At 31.4% G+C, this 13,441-nt stretch overlaps 1 protein-coding gene across 4 annotated transcripts in view; it reads right to left on the bottom strand.

Annotated features, from left to right (window-relative positions):
- Positions 1-13,441, bottom strand: part of LOC118200961 (uncharacterized) — an 85,927-nt gene that overhangs the window by 20,617 nt on the left and 51,869 nt on the right. For all 4 annotated transcript variants that reach the window (XM_035372954.2, XM_035372958.2, XM_035372955.2 and 1 more), the window contains 2 exons: positions 10,644-12,124; positions 6,609-6,728 (listed from right to left, as the gene is read on the bottom strand). In XM_035372954.2, the coding sequence (XP_035228845.1) occupies positions 6,609-6,728; positions 10,644-12,124 (1,601 nt within the window). The remainder of the gene's footprint in view (positions 1-6,608; positions 6,729-10,643; positions 12,125-13,441) is intronic.

Raw genomic sequence — 13,441 nt, 5'->3', positions numbered from 1 at the left:
AAATAAACAACACTAATTACTTTTCTTGGAAAGACTTTTATATCGAGTCATAAAATTATTCACCAGGCCCAAACTGCAAATGTTCATAAAATTAATATATCATTTTAAGCATGTGAAAGGCTTAATATAATAATTTTAACCAAAAGAAAAGAGACTACAGATATACTTAATGTGAAATATACTGATATGTAGTTTATGCAGGTTCTTTTAAATTGTGAATAAAAATAAAAATTTTTAAATTTATTCACATTGCTTTTTTGACATACAGAAAATAATATAATCTTGCAGGTAAAATTAGTAATGTACAATTTACACAAATTTAAATAAAAATTTTACCTATTAAATATGTTAAACTTTTCAAATCTCTAATACATACAGTACAAAGTCACATATCCGAACTTGTCGGGACTTTCACGATTCTGGATTTGGAATTTTTCCAGATATCAGATCAGTTTAAATCTAGTAAGATGGCATGTAGAAATAATAAAATTAAGAATACGAAATTGCGATTTATGAAATAATGAAGCACTTATGATCTAAAGGTTATCAAAATTTTAAAAAAAAGAAAAAAAAACTTAATACTTATTTTTTACTTTATTAAAATTTTTTTTTAAGTTGTTTAAGTTGCTTCATTTTTTGTGCTAATACTTCTCTTTAATTTTATTGACTGATATATAATTTCTTATTCAGTTACAAAGTTCCATTGTTGAAATTCTGTAATTGCTGTGTCCAGACTTCCGACTTACTTGGGAATCGAAATTTTTTCGTCACTCCGTCTGTAGCGGTATTTTCTGGATCTACAATCATACTACAGATTTCGTTATACGGTAATTTATTGATGATTGAGGAGCATTGTAATCACAGTGGGAAACTTCTTTTATATCCTCTTCATTTATTACCGTATCTACACATTTCTTTAAAAAACCATTTATTAGAAAATTTCACCTTTTTTATGATATCCAAAAACCTTTGGGTTTGCTATCACCACTATCACCATAAAATTTAACTATCGTTCACTGTACATATTTGGCTATGTATTATGAGATTGATGACTAAAGACCAATTACTCTGCTAAATTTTATCTTGCTTCTACTGCACACTGAGACAATTAAGCCTGAATTGTATTTAGTTTAGTTATTTATTATACTTAATGCATATTTCTTGCACATGCTTAATGCTTATTTGAGTACTGAATATATAAATTCTCACATATACTTAAGGCTTATTAAGGACCGGCGCTAGATATCTTACAGCCTGATGCAGTCTCTGTGGCTTCTAAATTCTGCTACCAAGTGCCTCCCTTTGACTTCCCTACATTCAGCGGCCCGGTGCAGCTATATGAACTCTAGTGCTGATTCTGGGTTTATGTGAAAAACAAATCGATTATTCTAAATTGAAATAGCACTAAATGTAATCTTTTGGCCTATCATTAACAAAATCTACTTTCAGCATATGGAAAGAAATTTTTGTTAAATTTTCCTGTCAACATTTCTTAGCACATTTAAACTTAAATCTGTAATCATCGTCAAGTGTAATGTCAACATACAAGGATACCATGCCATACTGTTTCTCAATTACTAATATATAAAAATAGTGTTTAGGCATCACTTCATGAGTCATTACTCAAGTTGTCATGCAGTGATGAAAACAAAATATAATAAATAATTGATTTGCCAGGTTGGAGTCAGGGATATAAAATATTAGTAGGTATAAAACAATGATGTAGCTGTAGAATGTTTTGGTTTGAGATGTATGACAGGCAGATACGCAGCTATGGAGCCAAATTATTGATCATACAAATTTATGCTAAAATGATTGTTTCTTCAATAACGAAGTATTTTAGTTAGTGAAGTGAAATTAAGAATTGGGACTCTCCATGTGCTTTATTGTGCGTAGGGGGGTGCATGCATAAAGCACACAAATAAAAAGTTGGTAGTGGTCCTTTTAGGTCCAGATTTTAGATCATTTCGGATATTGGACATCCGGATCTCGGACTCTGTACTGTATTAAAACACTTCTGACAGCATTAAAAAAGTAATCTAAAATTAACATGGAGAAAAAAATGCAATATGGAAATTTTCACACTTTAAAGTCTCATTGGTACTTTTCCGTTTTGCCGGCGCAGGCGATAAAGTCGCCAATAATGGACAACCGATGCCGAACGGAATATCCTCGCTGATAACCTTTTACGTCTTATTTCCAAAACAAGTCGCAGCCATTTCTTATCAGATTGATTGTTTCTTTCAATACTGGCATACAGTTACATAGAATTTTTGAAAGATAGTTCAATTTTATGCCCTGAGGCCATTCGTGGGCAGTAATTAAGTCAATTAGGATGCAATCACACCACTCACCCGATGGCGAAAGTATAGAAAAGGCAAAGTCAAGGGTTAAATTCATCAATTCTAATGAGAATGCACTAGCGAAGTAAAGCACTGCGGTTTTACATAATTTCTGAGTAAGCTTTTCATAAGAATTGAAATAATTCTTGCGATTAAACTTATATTCCAAATTAAGATTTAACTTGAAATTAATGTAGATAATTACTGAGAGAATTAGATTTTTGTAGCGTAGTTTACGTGAGATGAGATCACTTGGGGTCACGTGATATGAAACGGCGAATCAGGATGTTGAGCCATGAATGCATAGTAAATTCTTAAATTAACGTCTTTTTAAAAATTTGTTGTATTTATTTATTGGTATTTTTACAAAATTTGAAACGACATTAAAAAAAATAAAATAAAAAATTTAAATAAAATTTCTTGGAACTAACATTTGTTTACATTTTTTATATGTATACTGTTTGTTGTCGCCAATAAAGTCTGCTTGGCGAGACTTGCACCGGCAAAACGAGAATAGTACCATTTCATTAAAGAGATGAAAATATACATTTTTTTAAAGAATAAACTATCAAAATTTACTTTATACTAAATCAACTCTTCTTCCAGAATTACATTAAAAAGAAACCTAAATTCATCCAGGGGATCATATGAAAAATTTGAAGTTTTCCAGTTCACTAGGAAGGTTGGTCGTTGATTTCTACGATATAGCAGAAATTATACATCTAGCAAGACCTCTAATCTGGTGTCAACAGTAACTTATGATTATACCATACAAATCAGCCTACTAAGATAATTTGTAGAAACTAGTAATCTAATATTTTGAATCAACTCAATTTCCATTGTCCTTTTTTGCATCCTTTCCTTTAGGAATTAATTTGCATGATTTTAAACGAAACTTCCGTTTCTAATTTTAAATAAGTTTTTATTATTAACATCTTAACTGCACAAAAATGCTTCCAGGGTTTCTCAATGTTTTATTTAAAAAAATAAACTTAAAATGTTGCAAGCTATTTGAGTTAATTATAAAAGTGAAATTACCGATTTCAGAAAATCTATCCAGTTCTTAAATTCACTAGACTTAACAGCCAGATAGAGGTGTTCAAATAAATAAGTATATTTGAGATAATTTACCTAAAACAAACTCTTCAATTTCAATCTAATATGCTACTGGGATCTCTTACAGCTAGGGGTCCACAAATTCTGCTTTCCATTTAAGAATTTATTTGCCAATAAATTCTCCATCGCTAGCTAATCACAGTGAAAGGAATCAGAGGTAATTTGTATGGGAAAGACAACTAACATCCAGTTTTTTTTTTAGTAAAATCTACTGAAAGGCTACAGCTATTATAGTTGCAAAAGTTTCCCAAACTTTTTATTCAACTCGAATAAATAATATCTGAAGGGTAATTTTACCACACTGGATATCAAATGAAAAATTCACATGACTGAACACAATTGAAAACACTACATTATTATTATTTTCCATTTATAGACACATCAATACCAAATTAGTTAGATAAAAACTCTCTACCTTATGCATTAATAAGAGGGAAGTTTTTTAACTTAAGAATACACATTAAATTGGTTAAGTTGCTGCATTAAAAACTATTTCAGCCATTAGTATTATTCAATAATTTAAGAGAACAGAATAGCTACATAAAAGCATATATACAAGAGCATGCAGACCCAGTTTGAGTTTTATGAAGAAAAAATTATAAATTTTCAAAAAAAGTATTACATCTATGCCAATAATAAATTTCATCATCAAACTTTAAAAATATGCACATTAAATTTTTTAATTTCTCCGAATGCTTTTACGAAATAAAATTTCCTAAAAGAACACAAATCGAGCTAATATGTAATGATATGCTTATTTCTTTATGCAAGAATGGCAACATGCTCACCAGCAAAGCAAGATCACATGAACACTTCGAGGGAGATGCGAGATGGAAGCAAAATTGAAGTTCGAAGGACGCTGAATTATTATGATGTTATTTGCTTTTTATGATGTTATGGACAACGGTAGTAACATTTAGTGACATTTAGTGAAAACAACAAACATAATTAACATGAAGATAACACAAATAAAAATAAGTAAGAAGAGAAAGCTCTGTCCATAGCATCATAAAACGCAGAATAATATCATAAAAATTCAGAGTCCTTCTTCGAAATTCATTGTTGCTCCCATCTCGTATTGATGCAACAATGAATTTCTTCGAAATTCATTGTTGCATCCCACTCAAGAAGTGGTCCCGCAACCTTGATGGTGAGCATGTTGCCATTCTTACATATAAAAAGAAGCATGTCACCATATATATTAGCATAAGAAGAAACAAAGTATACATTTACTGTGTATTGATTCTTTATTTTCTTTATATGCACTTATATTCTTCACACAGACAAAAAATGCTACAACAAATGTTAGCAGAACACCGAATAAAGTGTTGTCATGTGTTCCAAACACTAACACATTCGGCGCAGCGCGTTTTCGTTTTCTGTGCTTTTTTGATGGGCAAAACACTGCATCTCTTTTTTTCTTTCATTCACAATAACTTTTGCCCCCAGTAAAGCAATTTACGTCATTTTTACTCTTGTTTTTAGAATTTAAATCAGTTTCTGAATCAGTAACACGTGAACTAATAATTCATGATCACTTCAATCCTCATTTTCTCCAATACATTCTTTGCCAGTTGATACATCTAATAACTTTTGCGACATTTCTTCCTTGTACGAAAAATTACGCAAGATGTTTGCCACTTTCTATACTATCACAAATCATCTATATAACAGTAATATGAACAGCCTCACTGAATCTAAGATCCAATTCGATCTAAATCAAGGCTGTGAATTAAAAGTCCACAGAAAAAACATCGGAAACATAAAGAGGTCAACCTCAGACACAGTTACACTGGACGTCAATAGCTTGCGTGAAATAGGCTTTCTTTGAGAAAGGTTCATTTAATCGTGCAGGTCACTGACCCAGTGCACACGCTTGCAGGATAAAGTATAAAATTTTATCTTATTGTCTTAAAAAACATATTAAATAATCAAAATGCTACTAAAGTAAGTAAATTTAAATTCAGCAAAGAGTCTGCAATATGAATTAAGAGTAATAAATATTGCAACAAATCACAAATGAACGCAAATTAAGATACACTACATTTGTGTACTTTTGGCTTACAGGTATAATTTTTATGTAAGAGTTTCCATACTTTGCTTCCAAAAAAGTTTTTCAAAATACCTAAATTCACGTTTTTCAAAACAAAAATATTTTTCAAAATATGTTTTATTAGATTACAGTTCACTTTGAGGAATTCGCTAAAGGTTATTACTTACTCCTCTACTGCTCGGAATAGCACTGTCCAACACTTTTCTCTATGAATGACCACTTACTAAATTTGCATGCAACATACAGCAAAGAACTGCTATTATAATTTTAAGGCTTAATTGCTATTATAATTTTAAAGCTTAATATAATCATTTTAACCAGAAGAGTAAAAACTCCAAATATACTTAATGTGAAATATACTGATATGCAGGTTCTTTTAAAACTCCTGATTTTTATACAAGTTATTTTATAAGAAAATGCAAAATCAGAAAATCATCTCTGAAATACAAGGAAAAAAAAATTATAGTGACCATAAAATCTCCTTAGCAGTTTAGTGATTTAGTAGCATTTTTCTATGGGCTGATCTTGTTTCAATAATACGTTAAATTTCAAGCAAGGGACTCATACTTTCAATATTGTTATTGCAGTATAGCATATTTCTGTTATTAGCCACTTATTTAATTAGAAATCAATGCTTAGTGAGGCTGCTGGCATTTTTAAACTGGTAACATTTAAAATTTTTTTCCTTTATTTAAAAATACTTCATTTTTTTAATAAGATATATTTCCATTTTTACATATCAGACTATTTTAAATTTTAACAAATTGTTGGTACACTAGATTGCGGCTTTAAATACGACAACTTTGAGTTTAAGATTTTATCTTCTACTTGACACACTGTTTTTTAGATGTGCAATACTTCAATGATCCATAAGTTATTTTTACTTAAAAGTTACATAAACACAGATATATGTATAAGAATTTAGCAGCATTATTATTTTCGGCACTGTTCTGTTATCGGGATATGCACATATATACATATGCACATGTATACAAACATACATTTCTAAATCAGGGGCTGATAACAGAAGAGTACCTTATTTTCATTTTGCAGCAAAACATATTGCTTTGTACTTTTGAGTAAGTGGCAAAACTTACAGTTGGAGTTCCTGGTAACTGCAAAGAATCATTATCCGTTTGAAAGGAAGTCTGGCCATTCATGTTTTGACTACTATCAGAATCTACAAGAATATGTCCACTTGCCTTAGCAGCAGCAGCCTATAAAAAAGGTTTTTTTTTTTTTTTTTTTTTTTAATTTAGCATATTTTTATTAAGATTAAACATTTTTATTAAATAATTCAGATATAAGAAGACATCACTAGATATATTCTTTAAATTAATAACAAAACTGTTGTTAAATTGTATTTTTTTAACTAATGCTTATGATGGATCATTTTCTTAATACAGAAATTTACAATTCCAGGTGATAAAATTCTTTAAAAATCTCAGAAACTGTATGAATAATGTAAGAGAAGCCAAATAAAATAACAGAATGTTTTTCATTTACTCTTCCAACAGAATGGTGACACTTTAACTACGTAACAAGCAGACGTAATACACTGTAGTGTGTGCACAGGCTCGTAATAGATTGAATGCACAAGTCCGGTAAAAGATTAATAAAATTTATTCTTCTTACAAGAAATAAAACAAAATGCAGGAAATTCTCCTTAGATATTTTAAATATATCGTACAATATCACAATATCGTGAAATATAATCAGTAGCTATCCTTTAAACTAGTAAAAGCATTAGAACACAACGCAATCCACAGCGCAAAGATAGTTAATTCTATCAACAAAATTACAGCAGCTAAGTAAACAGCAACAATTGAAATGAGATCCTCTCTGTCTGGCTTTTTATGGCTTTTAAACCAGTTACTAGAGATTCTAGTAATTTCTGCTTCTCGAGATTTCTGGAAAGCAAAAGAGAAGAATTACGGTTATAGCTAACATAGTAGTCAATTACATTTACTCAAATTAAATATAAATTCTGATATCTATTTATTAAATGTTAAATTCATGTGCTCCTGTATTTTTACTTTTGCTGCCTAGCCTTCTCTTAAAATAGTCTCGTGCTGTACTGCACAGAGAAATAAAACAATTTTAATTATAATTCTACTAAAAATAAATAACTAAATACAAAATTCATAACAATACATTCAAAGCTGCTTTTAATGTTGAAATACAGTACAAGAAAATAAAGCACATATTTTATTTTAAAAAAGACTTTATTTAAAGGTTAAAGGGGGGGAAAAAAAAAAAAAAAGGTGCAAAGGAAAGAAAAAGAAAGAAAACTCAGTTACTGTAAGAAAAGTATCTTACTTTGCCCAAAAAATACTGTTCGAGGAAGGTATCTAAACTGATCTAAGTATGACTGCAAAGCTTTTCTTAAACCTGCTCCTACTTCTTTACAATATTTTACTAGATTGGCAATAAATCCACTATCCTGCTGTTTCAAAGGGAAACAAGCAATGGTCGCCATCAAAAAAATTATTAGGCTTAGTGGCACTTAAACAACTTTAAAATTGTTGATAATTCTAAAAAATATTGCATACAGATTTACTAACGGCATAAAATCCTTAACTGGAAGATAAGAACAACATAATTCAATAATTTTTTAAAGCAAAAAAAAAAAAAAAAAAAATGTACAATTTACAAACATATAAGAGTAAAGAAACTGAGATCACTGAGCTGAGTAACAGAGTGGCTATATATTTACATATATTCATATACTTTTGGTGTGGCCGATTGTAACCAAAATGGGAGGTGCACATCTATATGTTATAGCAGTACTATATACAAAATTTCAACTTTCTGAGGCTACTTATTTTTGAGTTATGCGAAATACATACATGCATACAGTCACGCCGAAAAAAATCTCTTCAGAATTCACTTTAAATCAGTTTTATAATTTTTTTTTGGGGGGGGGGAGAATCGTTTATTCTGCCCTTATGTACAGATGTCATGCAAAAACATCATTAAATTGCATTCGATAGTGGTCAAAATGGATATTTTCATTGAAATACAATACCCGAAATTTTTCGCGATTACAATACTTCCTTTTTACTTCGTACAAGAAAGTAAGGAACTACTCTGATATGCGCCCTCAAGTCGCCAAATTTTTCACCAAACATTTTTGGCGAGAAACTCCACGCTGCCATGTTTCTATTTAATTTTTTTGTCTACATTTCGAACTTTAAGCCTAAAATGTCTCCAAAAACGCCGTTTTCGCACATGCAAAAACCATGTTTTGAACACACAATTTAAGCAACAAATCCGAAACAAAAACAAAAGATTTAGATAGCAAAAACGTAAAGTTTCTAACCAAAAAATATTTGACAAGAATCCATGTACACAGCGATATGTTTTAACTTCAAAAAACATCTACGAATGGAACAATCTAGGCAACGCACGAATCTACGAACTACGCACACCTCGCTTTAATAAATTAACATAACAATAAATTCCAAAGAATGCCATGTACACAGCATCCTGTTTAAACTTAAAAAAACATCTACGAACTGCAAAATCTAAGCAACAAACGAATCTACGAACTACGCACACCTCGCTTTAATAAATTAACATAACAACAATAAATTTCAAAGAATACCATGTACACAGCGCTCAGTTTCAACTTTGCAATCTAGACGCTATGCACTAATCAACAAAATAAACTCAAATAAATTTCAAATAATTTAAAAAACAACAATAACTACAGAAATTCATACTAAAAATACAATGAACATAACATTCTACAAAATAAGAACAAGGATAAAATGCACTTACCATGAATTAATGCTTTTTCAAACAGCAGAAATACCAATTCCATACCGCCTTTAACATGCTGCCACGTAATCACTATCGTATTTATATGACAGCCAGACACACAATTCAGAGAATTCATACTATGGTTCACAAATAAATAAAATCACTACTTCTATCATGCACAGCCACTAAAAATAATTTCCCAGACCCTCTTTCCACACCTCCAAATACCCACTGTCCCTCAACAGGATGACCACGATATTTCATTTTGCCGAACTTCAATTCAACAACTTCCGACATTTTATTTTTTTCCCCCCTATCTTCTCAGACACAGAGCATGACGCGAACCAACGAGCTCCAGCAAAAGATTTTCCAACGTCAATAGGGTTGCCATATAACATGCAATCGCTCCAAAAACCAGCGTAGAACACATATCCCCACATTTGGTGAAATTAGGGCGTATATCAGAGTTGTACCGGAAGTAAAAAACAGTCTCAATACTGCTTTGTGCTTACTGGCTGATCAGCAGTTCTTGAAACTTGCTGAACTGAAACACAGCATTTCAGACATATCTACTCTTACATGTATACCAATAACTAGGCACTGACCAGCCCCCTTTTTTTCTTCAAACGGATAAAGTATTTAAAAGACAAGCAATTTTAGACATCAGATATCACATTTTTGGAAGCAAGCAAATAAGTACTTACTTGTGTATGCCCATCCTTCCTTTTCTTACTAATTTTAATGTTTGAAACCCAGGAGGGCAAAAATATGTGATATAGACTATTTTTGATGATGACAGCTTGAATAATACACACAGCACATTAAAACACATGTATAAACATACTAATACTGTTATATTATGTATTTCAAATGACTTAACATATATCAAAAATATTCTTTTACATTGTTACCAAGTTTCTAAGTCATACATTGAAAAACGCTAAGGGAAATATATGTCCGGAATCATGATATTAAGACATAAATATAACAAATTTTTTATGACATAATAAGTTGCAAATTTATGCGATAGGAAACCAAATATGTAAAACAACTATAATACACCAGACTTTATACCATGATTTTTTCTTTAATATATAAATATAAACCCAATGAAAAAGTAACACATTTTCTTTACCTATACATCTTAATTTAAGAATACAAGGTAAATTATAATAGTCCCAATATAAATTTCCATAACAGCTTCACTAAGAACTAAAATAGGACCGTCCCACCCTCCAAATGCTTCTGGCTATTTACCAATAAAAATATCAAACATAGAAATAATGACGTACAAATAATTCCGAATAATAAAATATTATAATAATTGAAAAATTAATGTCCTAAATATAAAAATAACAAATACTAACTTTTTCTTTTTTGGTTTTCAACTGTTCACATTTTCTCATTTTGCAAATCTGATGACTACGAACACTTTTGCATGGACCACACTGGCCACAATTTGCTTTTGTCTGACACCCAGGGCATTCACCACAACGTTTTCGCTTCTTTCTTGTTACTTTCTCAACTTCAGGAGCAGGTGGTATATTAGGAACCGCTGGCTGATTCATGTGATCGCCCCAATGTTCAATTTGCACTTGATGAGATGGAATATGAGACATAGATTGACGAGGAGTAGTGGAAGACACTGAAGGCACTTGAAATGTGTTTTCTGTGTTTCCTCGCAAATCTAAATCTGATATTTCAGAATCTAATTTCAGACGTTTGACATCAGGATATCCTACCATCATTTGAGATCCAGAAATGAAAGACTGCATCTGAGGATTAGAAGGTGGAAAATAAACAACACCAGGATATGGTCTTAATGCAGCATTAACCTGCATATTGATATTACTCAAACGCTGAGATGCAGGAGCTGAATTAGAAAAATTTTGAGCATGAGCTGCAATTCTCTGCATATTGTCCCGATTGACAGCTTCTTCTATCAAGTGAGAATCTTGAATATCTACAGGGCTAGGCACAGAAGAAATGCAGGAGGATGGCCTACCAGGGGTCTCAACTGACCTTGGTGGCTGTATAGAATCAGATAGCTGAGCTGTTTGTGATAAAAAGTCTTGGTTTTTGTAAGATACTCTATTTTCAATCTCTTGCATATTTGCAGAATTAATTTTTTCTATCGGAGGGTCACTTGAATGTTCCTGCAACTGACCTGATTCATTCTGCATATCAGATATAGATCGTGGAGTCGATGGCTGACTATGAGGAAATTCAGTTCCTCCACCTATTTGTTCCCATGGTCTGTAACCTACATTTCCAGCTGGTGTTCCATCTCGAGAAGGAGGATTAGGAGTTGGCACATTTCTAATAGAACTATTGCTTGGACTTTTGGACATTAAACGAGCAGAAAGTCCTTCAGCTGAAGCATCGTGATTTGGCACAGAGGAATTTTCTACAGTTCTTTGATGGGAAGCATCACTTTCATGTGAACTAGTTGTGAACACTGTTCCAGGAGAAGAATGAGAAGTGGCAAATGAGACTGGAAAACAATTGCCACCACTAACTGATCTAGCAAACAATGGTCCTTGAGCACGCACATCAATTACAGAATTATGTATAAAACCATGAGGTGATGATGAGGCAGCACTGAAAGCTGGTGAGAGAAAGGCAGGTCTGATGCTTTCAGCTAATGTGAACTCTGAAGGATATTGAGCTGTGATAACTGTATATGGAGGACCAAGATGGGAGGCTGATCCAGCCATCCATGTATCTTGTCCTAAGTAACCAGATCCTGGTCCAACGCTAGATGTCGGAATAGCAGGCACATATCCTCCAGGCAGAGCAGTGGGTACAGTACTCTGCCTGCTACTTTCGGTCATTTCTGTTTTATCATCTATATGATATAAAAAGGCACTATTTAGTAACACATCATAAAAATCCAATCTTTAAAACGGTCAATATTTTAAAGTTATTTTTATAATTTTTAAATTAACAAAAGTATCTTAAACTTAAAATTTTGATGTTAACACATCTATTTTGTTTCATCACGTAATTTATCATCTAAGCTAGCAAATACATTTGCAGTATAACGAGTGAATGAGCCATGTGAAAACTCATCTACATTTTTAAAACTTTCAAAATACTGCTTTAGAAGAATACTGATTCAAAAATCAAACAATGAAACAACAACAACAAAAATATTTTGCAGTACTTTTTTTAATTAATAATTTTTTTATGTACTAACAAAGTTTATTCTGTTCAAAATTATGATAGCTGATTAACATTAGAATGTCCATTGATATACTCATTTAAGAGAAAGATTGTTTTTAATATATTTTCTGATAATCCACACCTCTGCAGGAAAGTCACTAAAAAACATTCATGAGGCAAAGCAATATGTCACAAAAATGTTTATGTGACATTCGCAATGCTGCCAAAAAGTGTTTATGCAACACCTCAGGTATGCACATAGCACATGTCTATTTTGACAGGCACGCAGACATGAGTTTATGCAATTCTCTGTTTTTTAAGCAAGAGCAGTGTATATCAGCAGAACAACAGATCAAAAAAGAATTTTAAAAAAATTAAGTATTTTATTACCAATATTTCCTGCTTTAATTGATTAATTGCAGTTACATAGAATTCTCAACCCACCACACGAAATGGTGGTGGCCTTTTTCGATTAGCTTGACAAAAAATTAGTCAGCAAAAAGTTCGTAACTTTTCAGTGGAGGGAACAAATACTCAGAAAGTTTCAGCATCATTTTTAACTGCATAATTTTACCAAAATGAAATGTAATAAATAAAATCTCTAGTAGGACAATGGGCTACAATTTCATTTAGTTCAGACATTAAATGTTCAACTGTATGATTAACAAATAAGAATTTCACATTTCAGGATCAGGATAATGAGAGTAAAAAAAAAAAAAAAAAAAAAAAAAAAAAACTACAGCACAGTAAGTATTCAGGCTCTTCATCACATTTTAGTTTATCAAAAAAAAAAAAAAAAAAAAAAAAAAAAAATGAATACACATAAAATAATACAATGTACCAATCCATCATGTTACAGCACAATAAATGAAGAAACAGAATACATCGAAATTTGTTCTTAAAAGAATCTTTACTGTGTTGCATTATGAAATTCCACATTCCCTATAAAACATACTGACATACAAAAACACATTACCACATTAAAAAATCTATTTATACA

This window comes from Stegodyphus dumicola, chromosome 2, assembly GCF_044657685.1.
Source record: "Stegodyphus dumicola isolate Sdum_Otavi_A_Nest chromosome 2, ASM4465768v1".
NCBI classification, from domain to species: Eukaryota; Metazoa; Arthropoda; class Arachnida; order Araneae; family Eresidae; genus Stegodyphus; species Stegodyphus dumicola.
The sequence above is the reverse complement of the archived record's forward strand: the minus strand, read 5'-3'. Positions and strand labels throughout refer to the sequence as shown.